Below are 21,309 nucleotides of genomic sequence, written 5' to 3'. Positions count from 1 at the left end.
GTTCTCCAACTATTATGAAAACCGCTCCATATCTTAGATTAGATTACTCTTTAATTGTCTATAAATGGCAATCCTCGCTGTTCAATGTTCATTACAATTCCCTTAGCTATTGTATAGAATAACAGCGGTAAACATCTCACTTTATTCATCATCTTAAAAATTTTATATACAGTACTGTGCAAAAGTTTTAGGCAGGTGTGAAAAAATGCTGTAAACAATGCTTTCAGGAATATAAACAATGATTGTTTATTTCTGTCAATGTTCACAATGCAAAGTGAGCGAACAAAAGAAAAATCTAAATCAAATCAATATTTGGTGTGACCACCCTTTGCCTTCAAAACAGCAGCAATTCTTATAGGTACACTTGCACACAGTTTTTGAAGGAACTCGGCTGGTAGGTTGTTCTAAACATCTTGGAGAACCAACCACAGATCTTCTGTGGATGTAGGCTTTCTCACATCCTTCTGTCTCTTCATGTAATCCCATACACACTCGATGATGTTGAGATCAGGGCTCTGGGGGGGCCATGCCATCACTTCCAGTACTTCTTGTACTTCTTTATGCTGAAGATAGTTCTTAATGACTTTGGCCGTATGTTTGGGGTTGTTGTCCTGCTGCAGAATAAATTTGGGGCCAATCATATGCCTCCTGATGGTATTACATGATAGCAATAGCAATAGCAGTTAGACTTATATACTGCTTCATAGGGCTTTCAGCCCTCTCTAAGCGGTTTACAGAGTCAGCATATTGCCCCCAACAACAATCCGGGTCCTCATTTTACCCACCTTGGAAGGATGGAAGGCTGAGTCAACCCTGAGCCGGTGAGATTTGAACAGCCGAACTGCAGAACTGCAGTTAGCTGAAGTAGCCTGCAGTGCTGCATTTAACCACTGCGCCACCTTGGCTCTATGATGGATAAGTATCTCCGTGTGTTTCTCAGCATTGAGAACACCATTAATCCTGTACAAATCTCCAACTCCATTTGCAGAAATGCAGCCCCAAACATTCAAGGAACCTCCATCATGCTTCACTGTTGCCTGCAGGCACTCATTATTGTACCGCTCTCCAGCCCTTCAACAAACACACTGCCTTCGGCTACAGCCAAATGTTTCAAATTTTGACTCATCGGTCCAGAGCACCTGCTGCCATTTTTCTGCACCCCAGTTCCTATGTTTTCGTGCATACTTTAGTTGCTTGGCCTTATTCCCACATCGGAGGTATGGCTTTTTGGTGGCAACTTTTCCATGAAGACCATTTCTGGCCAGACTTCTCTGGACAGTAGATGAGTGTACCTGGGTCCCACTGGTTTCTGCCAGTTCTGAGCTGATGGCACTGCTGGACATCTTCCGATTTCGAAGGGCAGTAAGCTTGATGTGTCTTTCATCTGCTGCACTAAGTTTCCTTGGCCGACCACTGCATCTACGATCCTCAGTGTTGCCCGTTTCTTTGTGCTTCTTCAAAAGAGCTTGAACAGCACATCTTGAAACCCCCGTCTGCTTTGAAATCTTTGTCTAGGAGAGACCTTGTTGATGCAGTATAACTACCTTGTGTCTTGGTGCTGTGTTCAATCCTGCCATGACATGAAACAGTCTTTCACAACCTCACCTTGGTAGCAGAGTTTGGCTGTTCTTCACCCAGTTTAAAGCCTCCTTCACAGCTGTTTCAGTTTCAGTTCATGACTGGGTTTCAACCTAGGTGTGACATTGATGATCATTAGCACCTGTTTGGTATAATTGGTTGATCTTACACCTGTCTATAATCCTATAAAATCCCTGACATTGTGCAAGTATATCTGTGACAATCGATGCTGGTTTGAAGGCAGAGGGCGGTCACACCAAATACTGATTTGATTTATATTTTTCTTTTGTTCGCTCACTTTGCATTTTGAAACTTGACAAAAATAAACAATCATTATATTTCTGAAAGCATTCTTTATTTACAGCATTTTTTCACACCTGCCTAAAACTTTTGCACAGTTCTCTCCACTCTCTTCAATTTTCCCCAGGTCACCATCAAAAGGATATTTTATATTTTTCTTTGTTGGGGCAAAACCACCTATTTCAATTTTCCTTATGCCACTAACAGCCTCAACTCTTTTGTCTGCTTTTTATTCCCTTTTGTTGGGACACCTCCTCTTTTTACAGTTTTCCCTATACCACTGCCAAGACTAATGGAGGTTTTTCTCTGCTTTTTATTTCCCTCCATTTCTACCCCTTCGTTGCCTTGCCCCCCTTCTTCTTTTAATTCTTCTTTAGATATCCGCTTCTCTGGGTTTAGAATTCTATTTAGACTTGATTTTAATGATTTACGCATATTTTTTATAATTTCATGTAGTTCTTCAAATTCCTACCTTTCCATAATGTCCAGTACCAAAGATACAGTTGGTTATACAGTTCTTACTTCAGAGTTCTGTTCCACCTTAAATTTATCTACTGCTGTGGGGAAGAGCAATGGGAGCCATCTTGGTCTTTTGTTCTTCCTTAATGTCCAGTTCCAAAATTGCAGTTAGTTATACAAGTCTTATTTTGAGGGTCTGGTCCACCTTAAATTTCAAATACTGTGGGACCAGAAGGGGAGCCGGGGCCATCTTATTCTTATGCAGAGAAAAAAAAGGACGAAAGAAGGAGGGAAAAAAAACCCTTGCATTTCCCAGTTCTTGACCCTGTGATAATTCTTTCCCCTGTTACATTCCGCCTCCGGTCACCCGCAGCTGCTCAAAACATATCAATTGGAACAAACTTGCAAACAGCCAGATTCAGGTATGTTTCTTTTTTGCCTCCTGCTTTTCCGAATTCTGATTTATGGTAGTTGGTTAATTAAAACTTCCCGCACAGTCAATGTTAGCTTATCAGTTATCAGTGAGAAGAAGTGTTTTTTTTTCCTCCTTGATCTTTTGTAGTTGGTTCAAAGCAAAGAAATGTTTAATTTCTATTTCATATCCAAAACCAAATATAGAGTTTATATTTGAAGGGGTTTGTCAATCTTTGCTTTCTCCTTTTCTGTCCGAATTTGTTTAGCTTTTTGGGGGACTGGTGTTTCAACCGTCCGTTTTCCTTTTCTTTCCTTCTTTCTTTCTTTTGGAGAAAATCCCGGTCTGACCATCAATATTGTTTATGCTCTCAAGATTTCTTTGCCTTTACCAAGTTGGATTTATGGCTGTGGGTTAGATAATTTTTCTTACTGGTCTTTCATCTCTTCAACACCCGCCTGTTGATTTGCTTAGACGAGAAGTCAGCATCTTGTCAGCTGTATTGCAGACTGCCGCCCCGACTCCCAAATCATAAGGCAAATCTCCGACCTGCGAGGGACCTGTTGCCTCCCTCTGGGTCTGGTGAAACGATGCCCTTCCTTGCCCCCCCCCCCAGGATGGTTCTCATCCAAAAAAAGGATCACCCGAGTAAATTTGTCAGACAGGGTTCATGTGAGACTCTTCAGAGCTCATATTCCCCACGTCTGTCCAGCTGGAGAACTTCCTGTTGAACTCCCCATTCTGTAAAGATTTCTGAAAGTATTTTAATATAATGTAAACCTTGGAGCACTTCAGAACTTATGAACCTCAGCCTGGCGCATGGATTATGGTATTTTGACTGGGGTTTTTAAAGGTGAAGGGCAGTGATCCATTTTCCCCAAATGCTTTGAAAGGATAAATCACTGTCTAAATCAGGGATCCGCAGCCCCTAGTCACTAAATGAAGTGGTGTAAATAAAAAAAACTACCGTTACATAATTGGATGATAGGATGGATGGCCTCTCCTAGAGATTTCATGTAGAAGTTAAACCACGTTACTTTCTGAGGGAAATCCGGGCAGTTCCAGCTCCAAGAATGCAGAGGGAAAAATAATATTTCCTATCTAAATGGGTCTAGAAGCAATGTGGGTGGGCACTTCAAGATCTTGACCTTTATTTCTTTTTTTTACGAATGGGATGAAGCTGACTATTGTTTAAGGCTGCACATACAAACAAGGCCATTAGCAACTTTTATGATTTAGCACCTGCCTAATCTTCTGAAGCTAAGTATGTGTAAAGCATCACTCTTCAAGCTTCCCTTAGTCGCAAATATAGTTTTGGGGAGTTATCCTGCATCCCCCAAGAGAAGGAACTGGCTGGAAAAGTCTTCACATCTTCAAGGGAGGAGGTGCACTTTGTCCCTGCCTGATGGCACATTGTGTTCTCCCCAGGGTTGCTTTCCTTACTTTCGTTCCTGCAAAAGAAGCTCCCTGCTGAGTTGAAGTGACAATGAGGGCATCCCTGGGAGGCCTGTCAGATTAGGCTAGAGCCTTCCATTCAAAAGCTTCGCTGTTACAGCTTCAATCATTTGCCAAGGCAGGTTTCAGAGACTTATCCTGCACACCCCTAGGTGTAAAACTGGTTGGAACAATCTTCACCAGCTCCCAAAGGGAGGTGCACTTTCAAGTTGTGTATTGTATGTCATTCCCCTCCTAGAACGTTCTCCTTTGGTTTCGTTGCAGCAAGAGGGAAAATGAGTGTGCCCTCTTGGGGGACTGAAAGAAAAGGTATAGGATAGATTGTCATGGACGAAAGCTATTCATGTGCTTGATGGGAGTCGAATACGACTTGATGGCATCGAAGAAAGCACGAAATCCATGAAAGCCTCTTGCAAACGCGTCAGGATAGAGATAGGCCGAGGGTGATTTTCCACCTTATGTCGCTAGATGGCGATCTACAAAGAAGCAATACTCACGCCTCAAAAAGCAGAGAATGGAGAACAGCAACGGCATCGCCGCTATTGACATTACACCGGAGGGAGAGAGGCCGAGCTGGAACACAATTGAAACTATAGAGGGTTAGATTACTTAATCATGTAAGTTCCTCTTCCGGTTCACCCACAGAAGGAGGATGGCGTCGGCAGAGCCTCTTGTGTCATTTGGAGGGTCGAAGCGGTTCCTGGGAGGTGAGTGGAGGGAAGGTCGGAGGAGAAGCCGGGAGAAAGTCGGACCCTTTGGGTTCTTCCACGGCCTGAAAGCAGCGAAGGGAGAAGCTGCTGCTGCACATTCTTTCTCTCCCAAAATGGTTTTATCCTTTTGCTCCACGATTTAAAGTTGCTGCCTGTGATTTCCTGCTGGGAGATTTGGGAGATTTAAAGAAATCTTGATATATTTGTCATATTTCTGAGCCACCCGCCTCCCTCACCCTTCACCTAACACTTGGATCCTTGTGGTCTCATTGACATGTCGCTTTCCTGGCCAGCGAGGAGTTTAATGGGCAAAAGGGATGTTTGCATCGGATTTGTTCACCGTTTCATCTGTTAGTGACCCCCACCTTTTAAAAAATAGATTTAAAAATTGAAGGCAATGCACTTCTGAGTCATTTTGCAGACTGAAATGCACATAATTGTTTACATCAATAGATTCTGTATTTCTGTTTCAATAGGAACACACGTTCTGTTCATTCAGACAATATTCAGACCCCCTTCACTTCTGTCAATTTTGTTATGCTGCAACCTTATTTTACACTTGTTGAAATTCATTTTTTCTCATTCATGTATATTCCTAATAACAAAGTGTAAACAGAATTTTAGAAAGGTATTAAAAACAAAAACACCTGAAATATCACATTGGCACAAGTATTCAGATCCTTCACTCAGTACTTTGTTGAAGCACCTTTGGCAACAATTACAGCCTCAGGTCTTTTTGGGTATGAGGCGATAAAGCTTTGCACATCTGGGGGTTGGGGGGGGGGGGTTCTGCCATTTTTCCTTGGCAAGACCTCTCAAGCTCAGTCTGGTTGGATGGCAACCATCGTTGGAGATTCATTTTTAGGTGCCTCCAGAGATATTCAGTAGGGTTCAAGTCAGAGCTCTGGCTGGGCCCTTCTAGGACATTCACAGAGTTGTCCCTAAGCCACTCCTATGTTGTCTTAGCTGTGTTCTTGTCATGTTGAGAAGTGAACCTTCGGCCCAGTATGAGGTCCTCAGGGCTATGGAACAGGTTTTCATTGAGGATATTACTGTTGCTGAAAAACACCCCTAACAGCGTGATGCTGCCACCAGCATGCTTCACCATGGTATGTAAATTGGCATTATCATATGACATCATGCTTAACGATTGAGCTCCTTACTGACGCAGATGCCAGATATAGTTGCAGTCAGTAAGTAAGCACTTGAATTAGGATGTCACCAGAGTGGTTATAGAAAATATTTTCTGCCCTTACTTGGAGTTGAGGACTTCTGTGGGCAAAACTGAACATGAAATCTTGCAGAGGGTTTAGGTATCATTTTATCGGGTAAAAACCCATGTCCTAAAGTTATCTCAGAAGGTTCGGCTGTAACCATTTTGGGATTATTTTCAAGATAAAAACATATGGATTTTCCACATACGTATAGTTATAGGTGTGTGTATTTGTATTTCTTTCTGCATATACTTACAACTGTACAATCTATCTCCAGCATTTACAGATATATTTGATGCTAAGCTTTTGCACTGCTAAGAATTTGTGAATCACCAGAGTGAAAAAGAGAATTTCATGACTGAATGGATATTTGAACTTGGACACAAATGTGTCCAATGAACCATAACTAATGTAAAAGGTTATTCTTTATTGTGGCATGTTTGCTTATTTATTGTAATGTATACTTTTTTCACATCTTCTGCAACCATTTTATAAACAATTAAAGTTTAATTTTCCTTTGAATCTTACAGACCGAGAAGATGTCAATAAGAGCACTCTGGAAAACTGAGAGTAACAAGCAACATTGGAAAAGAAAGCAAAGCCAGCCAGAAATCAAAATATTTTCCATTTCCTTCAGAAAATCATAAAATTCTTCTTCTTTCCAAGCAGTTGAGAAACAAAAGGAAAAAAAAGTAAGAGGCGATTTCAAGGTAGAAAAACTCAAGAATATGTTACATGAAAGATCAAGGGTGCTTATGTTTCATTCAGAAAAATAGGGGTATCTCTGGAACTCGGCTGAAAGAAAAAGGTATTTTGGATAGCCACATAGGGCTGACAGTGATGGAGACCTAGCCCTGTGAGGAGGAAAACAGCTGGAATTAAAGCACCAGTAAATAAATCATCACACATACAGTATATTTGACCTCAAAAATATCCTGTTGGAAAAGCTCCAAATATGCCTATGATGGGAAAAGTACAGATTGTAAATCACAACTGATTATTCAGGAGAGGATCCATATTGTAGAAAAGCCATAGCAATGCTATAAATGTGAGAAATAGTTTACTCTGAACAGCTCTATTGTGGTTCATTGAAGGACACATATAGGACAGATGGCCTGCAAGTGCTTTCAATGTGGTAAAAACTTTAGCAAGTATAGCAAAATCAGAGGATTCACACCAGGAAGAAACTAAGTGCCCAATTTGAGGGAAAAGTTTCATTAGAAATTCCCACCTCATGAGACACCTGAAAACACACCCTGTGGAGAAACCCTTTGAATGTCCTGACTGGGAAAATTTTCAGTCACAATTCCACCCTGGTAATACACCAGAAGACTCACACTGGAGGTAAACTCTTTGCATGTCCTGACTGTGGGAAAAGTTTCAGTCACAATTCCCATCTGGTGTTACGGAAACGTTTCAGAAGGAATTCCCACCTGGTGACACACCAGAGAACTCATACCCTGGAGAAACCATATGAATGGAGAAACCATATGAATGTTCTGAGTGTGGAAAAGGTTTTCGATGGAATTCCAATCTAGTATCACATCAGAAGACTCACACGGGAGAGAAACCATATGAGTGTCCAGAATGTGGACGATTTTTCCGTCATAATTCTACCCTAGTGACACACTTGAGAACTCACACAGGAGTGAAACCGTATGAATGTCCTGAGTGTGGGAATAGTTTCAGTCATATCTCCAGTCTGATAAGACATCAGAGGATTCACGCAGAAGAAAAACCGTATGAATGTTCAGATTGTGGCAAAAGTTTCAGTCATAATTCCAACCTGATGACACACCAGAGGATTCATTCCCAGAACAAACCATATCAATGTTCTGAATGTGGGAAAAGTTTCAGTCAGAATTTCAATCTAGTAACGCACCAGAGGATTCACACAGGAGAGAAACCGTATGAGTGTCCAGAGTGCGGCAAAAGTTTCAGTCAGAATTCCGGCCTAATGAAACACCAGAGGACTCATTCTCAGGACAAACCATATGAATGTCCTGAATGTGGCAAAAGTTTCAGTCAGAATTTCAATCTGGTAACACACCAGAGGATTCACACAGGAGAAAAACCGTATCAATGTCCAGTTTGTGGGAAAAGTTTCAGTCAGAATTCTAACCTTTTGAAACACCAGAGGATTCACACAAGAGAGGAACTGCATGAGTGTTCACAGTGTGGAAAACGTTTCAGTCATATCTCCAGCCTGATAAGACATCAGAGGATTCACAAACTTGATAAAGTCTAACTATTTGTTTCTGTTAATCAGCAGAACTTTCTGGATATTTCCTTTTGCAGAAGTGTGGAATTCTTCAAAAAGGCTTTTGGAGTTATTGTTTTTTATATTGATTATTGAATTCCCACAATTGGAGTTTCCATCTCCTACCTTGGCATCCTCCAGCTTTTGAGTGCCAGAATTTCCCAGCCACCAGAAATGTAGTCCTTGAGATATAACTGTTATGGGGTCTATCAATTTTATGTTGCAATCAGCGTTAAATGAGACTGCTTTGTTTAACTTCCCTCTCTCCCTTTTCTCCCTGATAAAGCTGTTCAATGAATGTGTGAGTTATTAAGCCGAACACTGGCTAACTCAGGGTTGTAGGCATAACCGAGGCCCAGGCTTGCATTCCAAAGCCCTCCTCTACCGCAACCCTTTGGTCACCCCAGTCCTTTCTCTTTTCCACAGGGTCCCCACAGGCTTTTTCCCACTCCCACTGGGTCCTTGCAGTTCTTAGACCCGACTCTCACCCCAGCAGGCCTCAAAGCCTCCTCTTCCTTAACTTTTGAGGAGCACTGAACCTCATTTTGGGGAAAGAGGGCAGGACATGCATCCCTGGGCCTCATGACTATTGTGGAAGCAGCCGTCATTTTCATTGTGCCTGGAATTAATTACGGTGATAGCAGCACCATAATACCGATGTATTTGTCGCAACTCCCTTGGTGGTGGTGATTTGAGAAAGAAATGTGGAATGGAAAAAGTTTCATTTTAAAAAATGTATTTTTTAAGAACTCTCAATAGCTTTTGACAAAGGAAAAAATGGGTATTGTCAGTGTTGCTATGAAAATTAGGGCAAAGCAAGATGCTTTGAGTTGCTCCCAACTCTGAGATGTACAGTCAACAAATGTAATAATAAAATTATATGACAAAGGGTTGAAGGACCTTGGTATGTCTAGGCTATCGAAGTGAAGGATTGGGGGGACATGAAAGCTGTCTTCCAGTAATTGAGCGTCTGTCACAAAGAAGAGGGAATTGACTTATTCTCTATGGCACCAAAGAACGGGACAAGAAGTAATGGGTGGAAGTTCATGAAAGAGAGATCCAATCTAGAGGTAAGGAGAAATTCTCTGAGAACAATCAGTGGAACAGCTTGCCTCCTGGATTTGTGGGTGCTCTGTCACTGGAGGTTTTCAACAATAGATTGGACAATCGTTTGGCCTTGAGCAGGGTATTTGATTAGAAGAAGACCTCTAATGTCCCTTCCAACCCTATGTTCCTCCAGTTCTGTTAGAGACAACTTAGAAAATAGTTACAAGTAGTCCTCAACTTCCAACAGTTCATTTATTAATTATTTGAAGTTTATGAATCAATGATGTTCTCCAACTATTATGAAAACCGCTCCATATCTTAGATTAGATTACTCTTTAATTGTCTATAAATGGCAATCCTCGCTGTTCAATGTTCATTACAATTCCCTTAGCTATTGTATAGAATAACAGCGGTAAACATCTCACTTTATTCATCATCTTAAAAATTTTATATACAGTACTGTGCAAAAGTTTTAGGCAGGTGTGAAAAAATGCTGTAAACAATGCTTTCAGGAATATAAACAATGATTGTTTATTTCTGTCAATGTTCACAATGCAAAGTGAGCGAACAAAAGAAAAATCTAAATCAAATCAATATTTGGTGTGACCACCCTTTGCCTTCAAAACAGCAGCAATTCTTATAGGTACACTTGCACACAGTTTTTGAAGGAACTCGGCTGGTAGGTTGTTCTAAACATCTTGGAGAACCAACCACAGATCTTCTGTGGATGTAGGCTTTCTCACATCCTTCTGTCTCTTCATGTAATCCCATACACACTCGATGATGTTGAGATCAGGGCTCTGGGGGGGCCATGCCATCACTTCCAGTACTTCTTGTACTTCTTTATGCTGAAGATAGTTCTTAATGACTTTGGCCGTATGTTTGGGGTTGTTGTCCTGCTGCAGAATAAATTTGGGGCCAATCATATGCCTCCTGATGGTATTACATGATAGCAATAGCAATAGCAGTTAGACTTATATACTGCTTCATAGGGCTTTCAGCCCTCTCTAAGCGGTTTACAGAGTCAGCATATTGCCCCCAACAACAATCCGGGTCCTCATTTTACCCACCTTGGAAGGATGGAAGGCTGAGTCAACCCTGAGCCGGTGAGATTTGAACAGCCGAACTGCAGAACTGCAGTTAGCTGAAGTAGCCTGCAGTGCTGCATTTAACCACTGCGCCACCTTGGCTCTATGATGGATAAGTATCTCCGTGTGTTTCTCAGCATTGAGAACACCATTAATCCTGTACAAATCTCCAACTCCATTTGCAGAAATGCAGCCCCAAACATTCAAGGAACCTCCATCATGCTTCACTGTTGCCTGCAGGCACTCATTATTGTACCGCTCTCCAGCCCTTCAACAAACACACTGCCTTCGGCTACAGCCAAATGTTTCAAATTTTGACTCATCGGTCCAGAGCACCTGCTGCCATTTTTCTGCACCCCAGTTCCTATGTTTTCGTGCATACTTTAGTTGCTTGGCCTTATTCCCACATCGGAGGTATGGCTTTTTGGTGGCAACTTTTCCATGAAGACCATTTCTGGCCAGACTTCTCTGGACAGTAGATGAGTGTACCTGGGTCCCACTGGTTTCTGCCAGTTCTGAGCTGATGGCACTGCTGGACATCTTCCGATTTCGAAGGGCAGTAAGCTTGATGTGTCTTTCATCTGCTGCACTAAGTTTCCTTGGCCGACCACTGCATCTACGATCCTCAGTGTTGCCCGTTTCTTTGTGCTTCTTCAAAAGAGCTTGAACAGCACATCTTGAAACCCCCGTCTGCTTTGAAATCTTTGTCTAGGAGAGACCTTGTTGATGCAGTATAACTACCTTGTGTCTTGGTGCTGTGTTCAATCCTGCCATGACATGAAACAGTCTTTCACAACCTCACCTTGGTAGCAGAGTTTGGCTGTTCTTCACCCAGTTTAAAGCCTCCTTCACAGCTGTTTCAGTTTCAGTTCATGACTGGGTTTCAACCTAGGTGTGACATTGATGATCATTAGCACCTGTTTGGTATAATTGGTTGATCTTACACCTGTCTATAATCCTATAAAATCCCTGACATTGTGCAAGTATATCTGTGACAATCGATGCTGGTTTGAAGGCAGAGGGCGGTCACACCAAATACTGATTTGATTTATATTTTTCTTTTGTTCGCTCACTTTGCATTTTGAAACTTGACAAAAATAAACAATCATTATATTTCTGAAAGCATTCTTTATTTACAGCATTTTTTCACACCTGCCTAAAACTTTTGCACAGTTCTCTCCACTCTCTTCAATTTTCCCCAGGTCACCATCAAAAGGATATTTTATATTTTTCTTTGTTGGGGCAAAACCACCTATTTCAATTTTCCTTATGCCACTAACAGCCTCAACTCTTTTGTCTGCTTTTTATTCCCTTTTGTTGGGACACCTCCTCTTTTTACAGTTTTCCCTATACCACTGCCAAGACTAATGGAGGTTTTTCTCTGCTTTTTATTTCCCTCCATTTCTACCCCTTCGTTGCCTTGCCCCCCTTCTTCTTTTAATTCTTCTTTAGATATCCGCTTCTCTGGGTTTAGAATTCTATTTAGACTTGATTTTAATGATTTACGCATATTTTTTATAATTTCATGTAGTTCTTCAAATTCCTACCTTTCCATAATGTCCAGTACCAAAGATACAGTTGGTTATACAGTTCTTACTTCAGAGTTCTGTTCCACCTTAAATTTATCTACTGCTGTGGGGAAGAGCAATGGGAGCCATCTTGGTCTTTTGTTCTTCCTTAATGTCCAGTTCCAAAATTGCAGTTAGTTATACAAGTCTTATTTTGAGGGTCTGGTCCACCTTAAATTTCAAATACTGTGGGACCAGAAGGGGAGCCGGGGCCATCTTATTCTTATGCAGAGAAAAAAAAGGACGAAAGAAGGAGGGAAAAAAAACCCTTGCATTTCCCAGTTCTTGACCCTGTGATAATTCTTTCCCCTGTTACATTCCGCCTCCGGTCACCCGCAGCTGCTCAAAACATATCAATTGGAACAAACTTGCAAACAGCCAGATTCAGGTATGTTTCTTTTTTGCCTCCTGCTTTTCCGAATTCTGATTTATGGTAGTTGGTTAATTAAAACTTCCCGCACAGTCAATGTTAGCTTATCAGTTATCAGTGAGAAGAAGTGTTTTTTTTTCCTCCTTGATCTTTTGTAGTTGGTTCAAAGCAAAGAAATGTTTAATTTCTATTTCATATCCAAAACCAAATATAGAGTTTATATTTGAAGGGGTTTGTCAATCTTTGCTTTCTCCTTTTCTGTCCGAATTTGTTTAGCTTTTTGGGGGACTGGTGTTTCAACCGTCCGTTTTCCTTTTCTTTCCTTCTTTCTTTCTTTTGGAGAAAATCCCGGTCTGACCATCAATATTGTTTATGCTCTCAAGATTTCTTTGCCTTTACCAAGTTGGATTTATGGCTGTGGGTTAGATAAATTTTCTTACTGGTCTTTTATCTCTTCCACACCAGCCTGTTGATTTGCTTAGACGAGAAGTCAGCATCTTGTCAGCCATATTGCAGACTGCCGCCCCGACTCCAATTCATAAATCTCCGACCTGCGAGGGACCTGTTGCCTCCCTCTGGGTCTGGTGAAACGATGCCCTTCCTTGCTCCCCCCCCCCCGATGGTTCTCATCCAAAAAAAGGATCACTCGAGTAAATTTGTCAAGACAGGGTTCATGTGAGACTCTTCAGAGCTCATATTCCCCACGTCTGTCCAGCTGGAGAACTTGCTGTTGAATTCCCCTTTCTGTAAGGATTTCTGTAAGTATTTTAATATAATGTAAACCTTGGAGCACTTCAGAACTTATGAACCTCAGCCTGGCGCATGGATTATGGTATTTTGACTGGGGTTTTTAAAGGTGAAGGGCAGTGGTCCATTTTCCCCAAATGCTTTGAAAGGATAAATCACTGTCTAGATCAGGGATCCGCAGCCCCTAGTCACTAAATGAAGTGGTGTAAATCAAAAAAACTACCATTACATAATTGGATATGATAGGATGGATGACCTCTCCTAGAGATTTCATGTAGAAGTTAAACTACGTTACTTGCTGAGGGAAATCCGGGCAGTTCCACCTCCAAGAATGGAGAGGGGAAAATAATATTTCCTATCTAAATGGGTCTAGAAGCAATGTGGGTGGGCACTTCAAGATCTTGACCTTTATTTCTTTTTTTTTACGAATGGGATGAAGCTGACTATTGTTTAAGGCTGCACATACAAACAAGGCCATTATCAACTTTTATAATTTAGCACCTGCCTAATCTTCTGAAGCTAAGTAGAAAGCATCACCCTTCAAGCTTCCCTTAGTCGGAAATATAGTTTTGGGGAGTTATCCTGCACCCCCAAGAGAAGGAACTGGCTGGAAAAGTCTTCACTTATCTTCAAGGGAGGTGCACTTTGTCCCTGCCTGATGGCACATTGTCTTCTCCCCAGGGTTGCTTTCCTTAGTTTCGTTCCTGCAAAAGAAGCTCCTGGCTGAGTTGGAGTGACAATGAGGGCATCCCTGGGAGGCCTGTCAGACTAGGCTAGAGCCTTCCATTCAACAGCTTCCCTGTTACAGCTTCAATCATTTGCCAAGGCAGGTTTCAGGGGCTTATCCTGCACACCCCTAGGTGTAAAACTGGCTGGAACAATCTTCACCAGCTCCCAAAGGGAGGTGCACTTTCAAGTTGTGTATTGTTATTGTATGTCATTCCCCTCCTAGGACGTTCTCCTTTGGTTTCGTTGCAGCAAGAGGGAAAATGAGTGTGCCCTCTTGGGGGACTGAAAGAAAATGTATAGGATAGATTGTCATGGACGAAAGCTATTCATGTCCTTGATGGGAGTCGAATACGACTTGATGGCATCGAAGGAACGAAATCCATGAAAGCCTCTTGCAAACGCGTCAGGCTAGAGATATGCCGAGGGTGATTTTCCACCTTATGTCGCTAGATGGCGATCTACAAAGAAGCAACACTCGCGCCTTAAAAAGCAGAGAATGGAGAACAGCAACGGCATCGTCGCTATTGACATTACACCGGAGGGAGAGAGGCTGAGCTGGAACACAATTAAAACTATAGAGGGTTAGATTGCTAGAGAGGAGTACAGTCTTCCGGTTCACCCGCAGAAGGAGGATGGCGTAGACAGAGCCTCTTGTGTCATTTGGAGGGTCGAAGCGGCTCCTGGGAGGTGAGTGGAGGGAAGGTCGGAGGAGAAGCGGGGAGAAAGTCGGGCCCTTTGGGTTCCTCCACGGCCTGAAAGCAGCGAAGGGAGAAAAATGAAACCTGCGGGCTGCTGTTGCTGCTGCTGCATATTCTTTCTCTCCCCAAATGGTTTTATCCTTTTGCTCCATGATTTAAAGTTGCTGCTTATGATTTCCTGCTGGGAGATATGGGAGATTTAAAGAAATCTTGATATATTTCTCATATTTCTGAGCCACCCGCCTCCCTCATCCTTCACCTAACACTTGGATCCTTGTGGTCTTAACGACATGTCGCTTTCCTGGCCAGCGAGGAGTTTCATGGGCAAAAGGGATGTTTGCATCGGATTTGTTCACCGTTTCATCTGTTAGTGACCCCCACCTTTTCAAAAATAGATTAAAAATTAGAGACAATGCACTTCTGAATCATTTTGCAGATTGAAATGCACATAATTGTTTACATAAATAAATTCTGTATTTCTTTGTCAATAGGAACACACATTCAGTTCATTCAGACAGTATCCAGACCCCCTTCACTTCTGTCAATTTTGTTATGCTGCAGCCTGATTTTGCACTTGTTGAAATTCATTTTTTCTCATTCATGTATATTCCTAACAACAAAGTGTAAACAGAATTTTAGAAATGTCTGTAAATGTATTAAGAACAAAAACACCTGAAATATCACATTGGCATAAGTATTCAGATCCTTCACTCAGTACTTTGTTGAAGCACCTTTGGCAACAATTACAGCCTCAAGTCTTTTTGAGTATGAGGCGATAAAGCTTTGCACACCTGGAGGATTGGGGGCGGGTTTCTGCCATTCCTCCTTGGCAAGACCTCTCAAGCTCAGTCAGGTTGGATGGCAACCATCGTTGGAGAGCCATTTTTAGGTGCCTCCAGAGATATTCAATAGGGTTCAAGTCAGAGCTCTGGCTGGGCCCCTCTAGGACATTCACAGAGTTGTCCCTAAGCCACTCCTATGTTGTCTTAGCTGTGTTCTTGTCATGTTGAGAAGTGAACCTTCGGCCCAGTTTGAGGTCCTCAGGGCTATGGAACAGGTTTTCATTGAGGATATCACTGTTGCTGAAAAACACCCCCAATAGTGTGATGCTGCCACCACCATGCTTCACTGTTGCGATAACCACCATGCTTCACTGTTGCGATAACGTTGGGCAGAGTGACCATCAGGTTCTTGGTCACCTGTCTTACTAAGGCCCTTCTAGCCCAATTGCTCAGTTTGAATGGACAACCAACTCTTGGAAGAATCTTGGCTGTGCCAAACTTTTTCCATTTGAGAATTATTGAGGCCACTGTAGCCATAGGAACCCTTGGTGCAGCAGAAATTTTATTGTAGCCTTCCCAGATCTGTGCCTGGGAATAATCCTCTCTCTGAACTCTGCAGGCAGTTCCTTTGACCTCATAGCTATTCTTCTGCTACAATATGCATTCTCAGTATGAGGCCTTCTATGGGGAGGTATGTGCCTTTCCAAATCATGTAATAAAATGCCCTGTGCAGAGTTTTTGTTTATTTTCTATAGACCCAGTCCTGCTTCCTCTAGTTATTCCTTTACCATCTTCCCTTTCCAATTTTCAGTTTTTCTCCAAATTCTGTCTATTTAAGGCACATAATTTCTCTGTGGGTTTCCATCTTTGCTTTCATAGCATTCCCTTTCTGTAAAGCCAACAAGCATGGTATGTAAATTTGCATTATCATATGACATCATGCTTAATGATTGGGCTCCTTACTGACACAGATGCCAGATACAATTGCAGTCAGTAAGTGAGCACTACTTGAATTAGGATGTCACCAGAGTGGTTGTGGAAAATATTTTCTGCCCTTACTTGGAGTTGAGGACTTCCACGGGCAAAACTGAACATGAAATCTTGCAGGGGGTTTAAGTATCATTTTATCAGATAAAAACCCATGTCCTAAAGTTATCTCAGAAGGTTCGACTGTAACCATTTTGGGATTATTTTCAAGCTAAAAACATATGGATTTTCCACATATGTACAGTTATAGGTGTGTGTATTTGTATTTCTCTCTCTGCATATATTTACAACTGTACAATCAATCTATAGTATTTACAGATATATTTGAGCCGAGGTGGCGCAGTGGTTAAATGCAGCACTGCAGGTTACTGCTAGATCAGCAGTTCAGCGGTTCAAATCTCACCGGCTCAGGGTTGACTCAGCCTTCCATCCTTCCGAGGTGGGTAAAATGAGGACCCAGATGGTTGGGGGCAATATGCTGACTCTCTGTAAACCGCTTAGAGAGGGCTGAAAGCCCTATGAAGCGGTATATAAGTCTACTGCTACTGCTATTGCTATTGATGATCAGCCTTTGCACTGCTAAGAATTTGTGAATCACCAGAGTGAAAAAGAGAATTTCATGACTGAATGGATATTTGAACTTGGACAAAAATGTGTCCAATGAATCATAACTAATGTAAAAGGTTATTCTTTATTGTGGCATGTTTGCTTATTTATTGTAATGTATACTTTTTTTCACATCATCTGCAACTGTTTTATAAAAAATTAAAGTTACATTTTTCTTACAGACCGAGAAGATGTCAATAAGAGCACTCTGGAAAACAGAGAATAACAAGCCACATTGGAAAAGAAAGCAAAGCCAGCCAGAAATCAAAATATTTTCCATTTCCTTCAGAAAAATCACAAAATTCTTCTTTCCAAGCAGTTGAGAGACAAAGGAAAGAAAATTAAGAGGAGGTTTCAAGGTAGAAAAAGTAGAGTATGAGAAACTCAAGAATACGTTACATGAAAGATCAAGGGTGCTTATGTTTCATTCAGAAAAAGAGGGGTATCTCTGGAACTCAGCCGAAAGAAAAAGATATTTTGGATAGCCATATAGGGCTGACAGCGATGCAGACCTAGCCCTGTGAGGAGGAAAATAGCTGGAATTAAAGCACCAGTAAATAAACCATCACACATACAGTATATTTGACCTCAAGAATATCGCTGTTGGAAAAGCTCCTATTTTGCCTATGATGGGAAAAGTACAGATTGTAAATCACAACTGATTATTCAGGAGAGGATCCATATTGTAGAAAAGCCATAGCAATGCTATAAATGTGAGAAATAGTTTAGTCTGAACAGCTCTCTTGTGGTTCATCAAAGGACACATATAGGACAGATGGCCTGCAAGTGCTTTCAATGTGGTGAAAACTTTAGCAAACATAGCAAAATCAGAGGACTCGCACAGGAGAGAAACCATATGAGTGTCCAGAGTGTAGGAGATTTTTCAGTCATAATTCCACTCTAGTAACACACCAGAGAACTAACACAAGAACAGAAGTGTATAAATGTCCTGAATGTGGAAAAAGTTGCAGTTGTATTTCTAGACAAATAAGACACCAGAGGATTAACACATGTTCAGAATGTGGGAAATGTTTCAGTAATAATTCCGACCTGGTGACACACCAGAGGACTCACACAGAGGACAAAACATGTGAGTATCCCGATTGTGGCAAAAGTTTCAGTCAGAATTCCGGCCTAATGACACACCAGAGGACTCATTTCCAGGACAAATTGTATGAATGTCCTGATTGTGGGCAAAGTTTCCATAAGAATTCCAGCCTTGTGATACACCAGAGGACACACACAGGAGAAAAACCATATGAGTGCCCAAAATGTAGGAAACGTTTCAAAAGGAATTCCCACCTGGTGACACACCAGAGGACTCATACCTTGGAGAAACCATATGAATGTTCTGAGTGTGGAAAAGGTTTCCGATGGAATTCCCACCTAGTATCACATCAGAAGACTCACACGGGAGAGAAACCATATGAGTGTCCAGAATGTGGGCGATTTTTCCGTCATAATTCTACCCTAGTGACACACTTGAGAACTCACACAGGAGTGAAGCCGTATGAATGTCCTGAGTGTGGGAATAGTTTCAGTCATATCTCCAGTCTGATAAGACATCAGAGGATTCACACAGGAGAAAAACCGTATGAATGTTCAGAATGTGGGAAATGTTACAGTAATAATTCTGATCTGGTGACACACCAGTGGAGTCACACAGAGGACAAACCATATGAGTGTCCAGATTGTGGCAAAAGTTTCAGTCAGAATTCCAGCCTAATGATACACCAGAGGACTCATTCCCAGTATGAATGTCCAGAGTGTCAGAAATGTTTCAGTCATAATTCCTGCCTGGTAACACACCAGAGGACTCACACAGGAGAAAAACCATATGAATGTTCAGAGTGTGGAAAATGTTTCAGTAAGAATTCCAACCTGGTAACACACCAGATGACACACACAGGAGAAAAACCGTATGAATGTTCAGAGTGTGGAAAAAAATTCAGACAGAATTCCACCTTGGTGAGACATCAGAAGACTCACACACAGGAAAAACCATATGAGTGTCCAGAGTGTGGGAAAAGTTTCAATTATATTTCCTGTCTGATAAGACACCAGAGGACTCACACAGGGGACAAACCGTATGAATGTCCAGATTGTGGCAAACGTTTCAGTCAGAATTCCCACCTGGTGACACACCAGAGGATTCATATCCTGGAGAAACTCTATGAATGTCCAGAGTGTGGGAAAAGGTTCAGTAATAATGGCAGCCTGGTGACACACCAGAGGATTCACACAGGAGAAAAAATGTTTGAATGTCCTGTGTGTAGAAAAAGTTTCAGATGGAATTCCCATTTGGTGACACACCAGAGGACTCACACAGGAGAAAAACCGTATGAGTGTCCAGAGTGTGGGAAAAGTTTCAATCATATTTCCAGTCTGATAAGACACCAGAGGACTCACACAGGGGAGAAACCGTATGAATGTCCAGATTGTGGCAAAAGTTTCAGTCAGAATTCCCACCTGTTGTCACACCAGAGGACTCATAACCTGTAGAAACTATATGAATGTCCTGAGTGTGGGAAAAGTTTCAGATGGAATTCCCACCTGGTATCACATCAGAACACTCGCAGGGGAGAGAAAGTGTATGAGTGTCCAGAATGTGGGAAAAGTTTCAATTATATTTCCAGTCTGATAAGACACCAGAGAACTCACGCAGGACAAACCTTATGATTGTCCAGATTATTGCAAAAATTTCAGTCAGAATTGTGGTCTAATAACACACTAGAGGACTCATTCCCAAGACATACCATATGAGTGTTCCAGAGTGTGGGAAATGTTTCAGTCATAATTCCAGTCTGGTGACACAGAGAACTCATACCCTTTATAAAAGCTAAGATCAGCAGAACTTTCTGGATATTTTCTTTAGCAGAACTGTTGAATTCTTCAAAAAGGCTTTTTGGGTGGTGTTTTTTTATATTGATTATGGAATTCTCACAATTGGAGTTTCCATCTTCTACCTTGGTGTTCTCTAGATTTTGAGTGCCACAATTTCCCAAGCACCATACAAGTATAGTGCTCAAGATATAAGGCTAATGGGGGGGGGGGGTATCAATTGCGGCTTTATGTTGCAATTACAATTACTGTTTTATGTTGCAATCACCGTTAAGCAAGACTGCTTTCCTTAACTACCCCCACCCCCTTTTCTCCCTGGATAGAGCTGTTCAATGAATGTGTGAGTTATTAAGCCGAACACTGGCTACCTCATGGTTGGAGGCATAGCCCATGCCCAGGCTTGCATTTCGAAGCCCTCCTCTACCACAACCCTTTGGTCTCCCCAGTCCTTCCTCTTTTCCACAGGGTCCCCACAGGCTTTTTCCCACTCCCACTGGCAGGCCTCAAAGCCTCCTCTTCCTTACAGTTTGAAGATCACTGAACCTCATTTTTTTTGTAATGCATTTTTTTATTTTTTCCAATATAAACATATGTTATGGATAATGCATTGACTGGGTCACGTCTTTTTTTTAAAGAACTCTTGTTAATAATAATAATACAAATAGTATCTGGAATTCCAATCTTCCAACTTCAACAATACTAGTCTCATTTCATATTCCTTTTACATTTTCCCATTCATTCATTAAAACATAAATAACATTTTGTTTGCACCTTATATTTTGTTATCCCTTACATAGGGTTCTGATTCAATATTTTAAAACCACTCATTATTCCATCATAGTATCAATATTCCAAATATGTGGGATTACTAATAACACCAATTATTAACAATATTCAGTCTATCACAGGAGTATATCTCAAAGTCCCACCATTTCTAATCCTTAATATCTTAAATTCACACCGTTAGCATTAACAATACAGTCAAATTATCCACCCTTAAATTACCATCTACTAATCTAAGTTTATTGGTGTTATAATATTTCCCCATTGTATTAATATATTTTCTCATTATTCATCATCTCTTAATCTTTCTAAATTTTCATCATTTCTTAATTTTTTGATCAGACTTTTATCTTGTATTTGTTATCCCTTACTAAGTGTTATCAACCAATATTTTAAAATCTCTCATTATTCCACCATAGCATCAATATTCCAAATGTGTGGGATTACTAACAATATTCAATCCATCACGGGAATGTATCTCAAAATCCATTTCTAATCTTTAATATTTTAAATTCACAAATATTTTAGCACACTTAGTATTAATAAGAGTTAAATTACCTACTCTTAAATTACCATCTACTAATCTAAGTTTATTTGGGTTATATTTCCCCATTTTATTAATATACAGTATTTTCTCATTATCCATCATCTCAATCTTTCTAAAATTCCATCATT

At 41.2% G+C, this 21,309-nt stretch overlaps 1 protein-coding gene across 1 annotated transcript; it reads left to right on the top strand.

Moving 5' to 3' along the window:
* Positions 1–4,124: 4,124 nt before the first annotated feature.
* Positions 4,125–20,458, top strand: LOC148047561 (uncharacterized). The gene is made up of 4 exons (XM_087708387.1): positions 4,125–4,911; positions 6,659–8,320; positions 13,126–13,130; positions 18,220–20,458. Exons 2-4 carry the CDS (start codon positions 7,606–7,608, stop codon positions 19,510–19,512), a joined length of 2,013 nt encoding a protein of 670 aa, XP_087564513.1. The 5' UTR covers positions 4,125–4,911; positions 6,659–7,605; the 3' UTR covers positions 19,513–20,458.
* The last annotated feature ends 851 nt before the right edge of the window (positions 20,459–21,309 follow it).

This window comes from Thamnophis sirtalis, unplaced genomic scaffold, assembly GCF_051295495.1.
Source record: "Thamnophis sirtalis isolate CommonGarterSnake01/CBP01778 unplaced genomic scaffold, rThaSir2_p1.2 scaffold_3, whole genome shotgun sequence".
In the NCBI taxonomy this organism is placed as follows: Eukaryota; Metazoa; Chordata; class Lepidosauria; order Squamata; family Natricidae; genus Thamnophis; species Thamnophis sirtalis.
The sequence above is the reverse complement of the archived record's forward strand: the minus strand, read 5'-3'. Positions and strand labels throughout refer to the sequence as shown.

Bases quoted from the DNA above. Each gene is read 5' to 3' on its own strand.
- LOC148047561 (XM_087708387.1), top strand. From the start codon at position 7,606: ATGGAGAAACCATATGAATGTTCTGAGTGTGGAAAAGGTTTTCGATGG.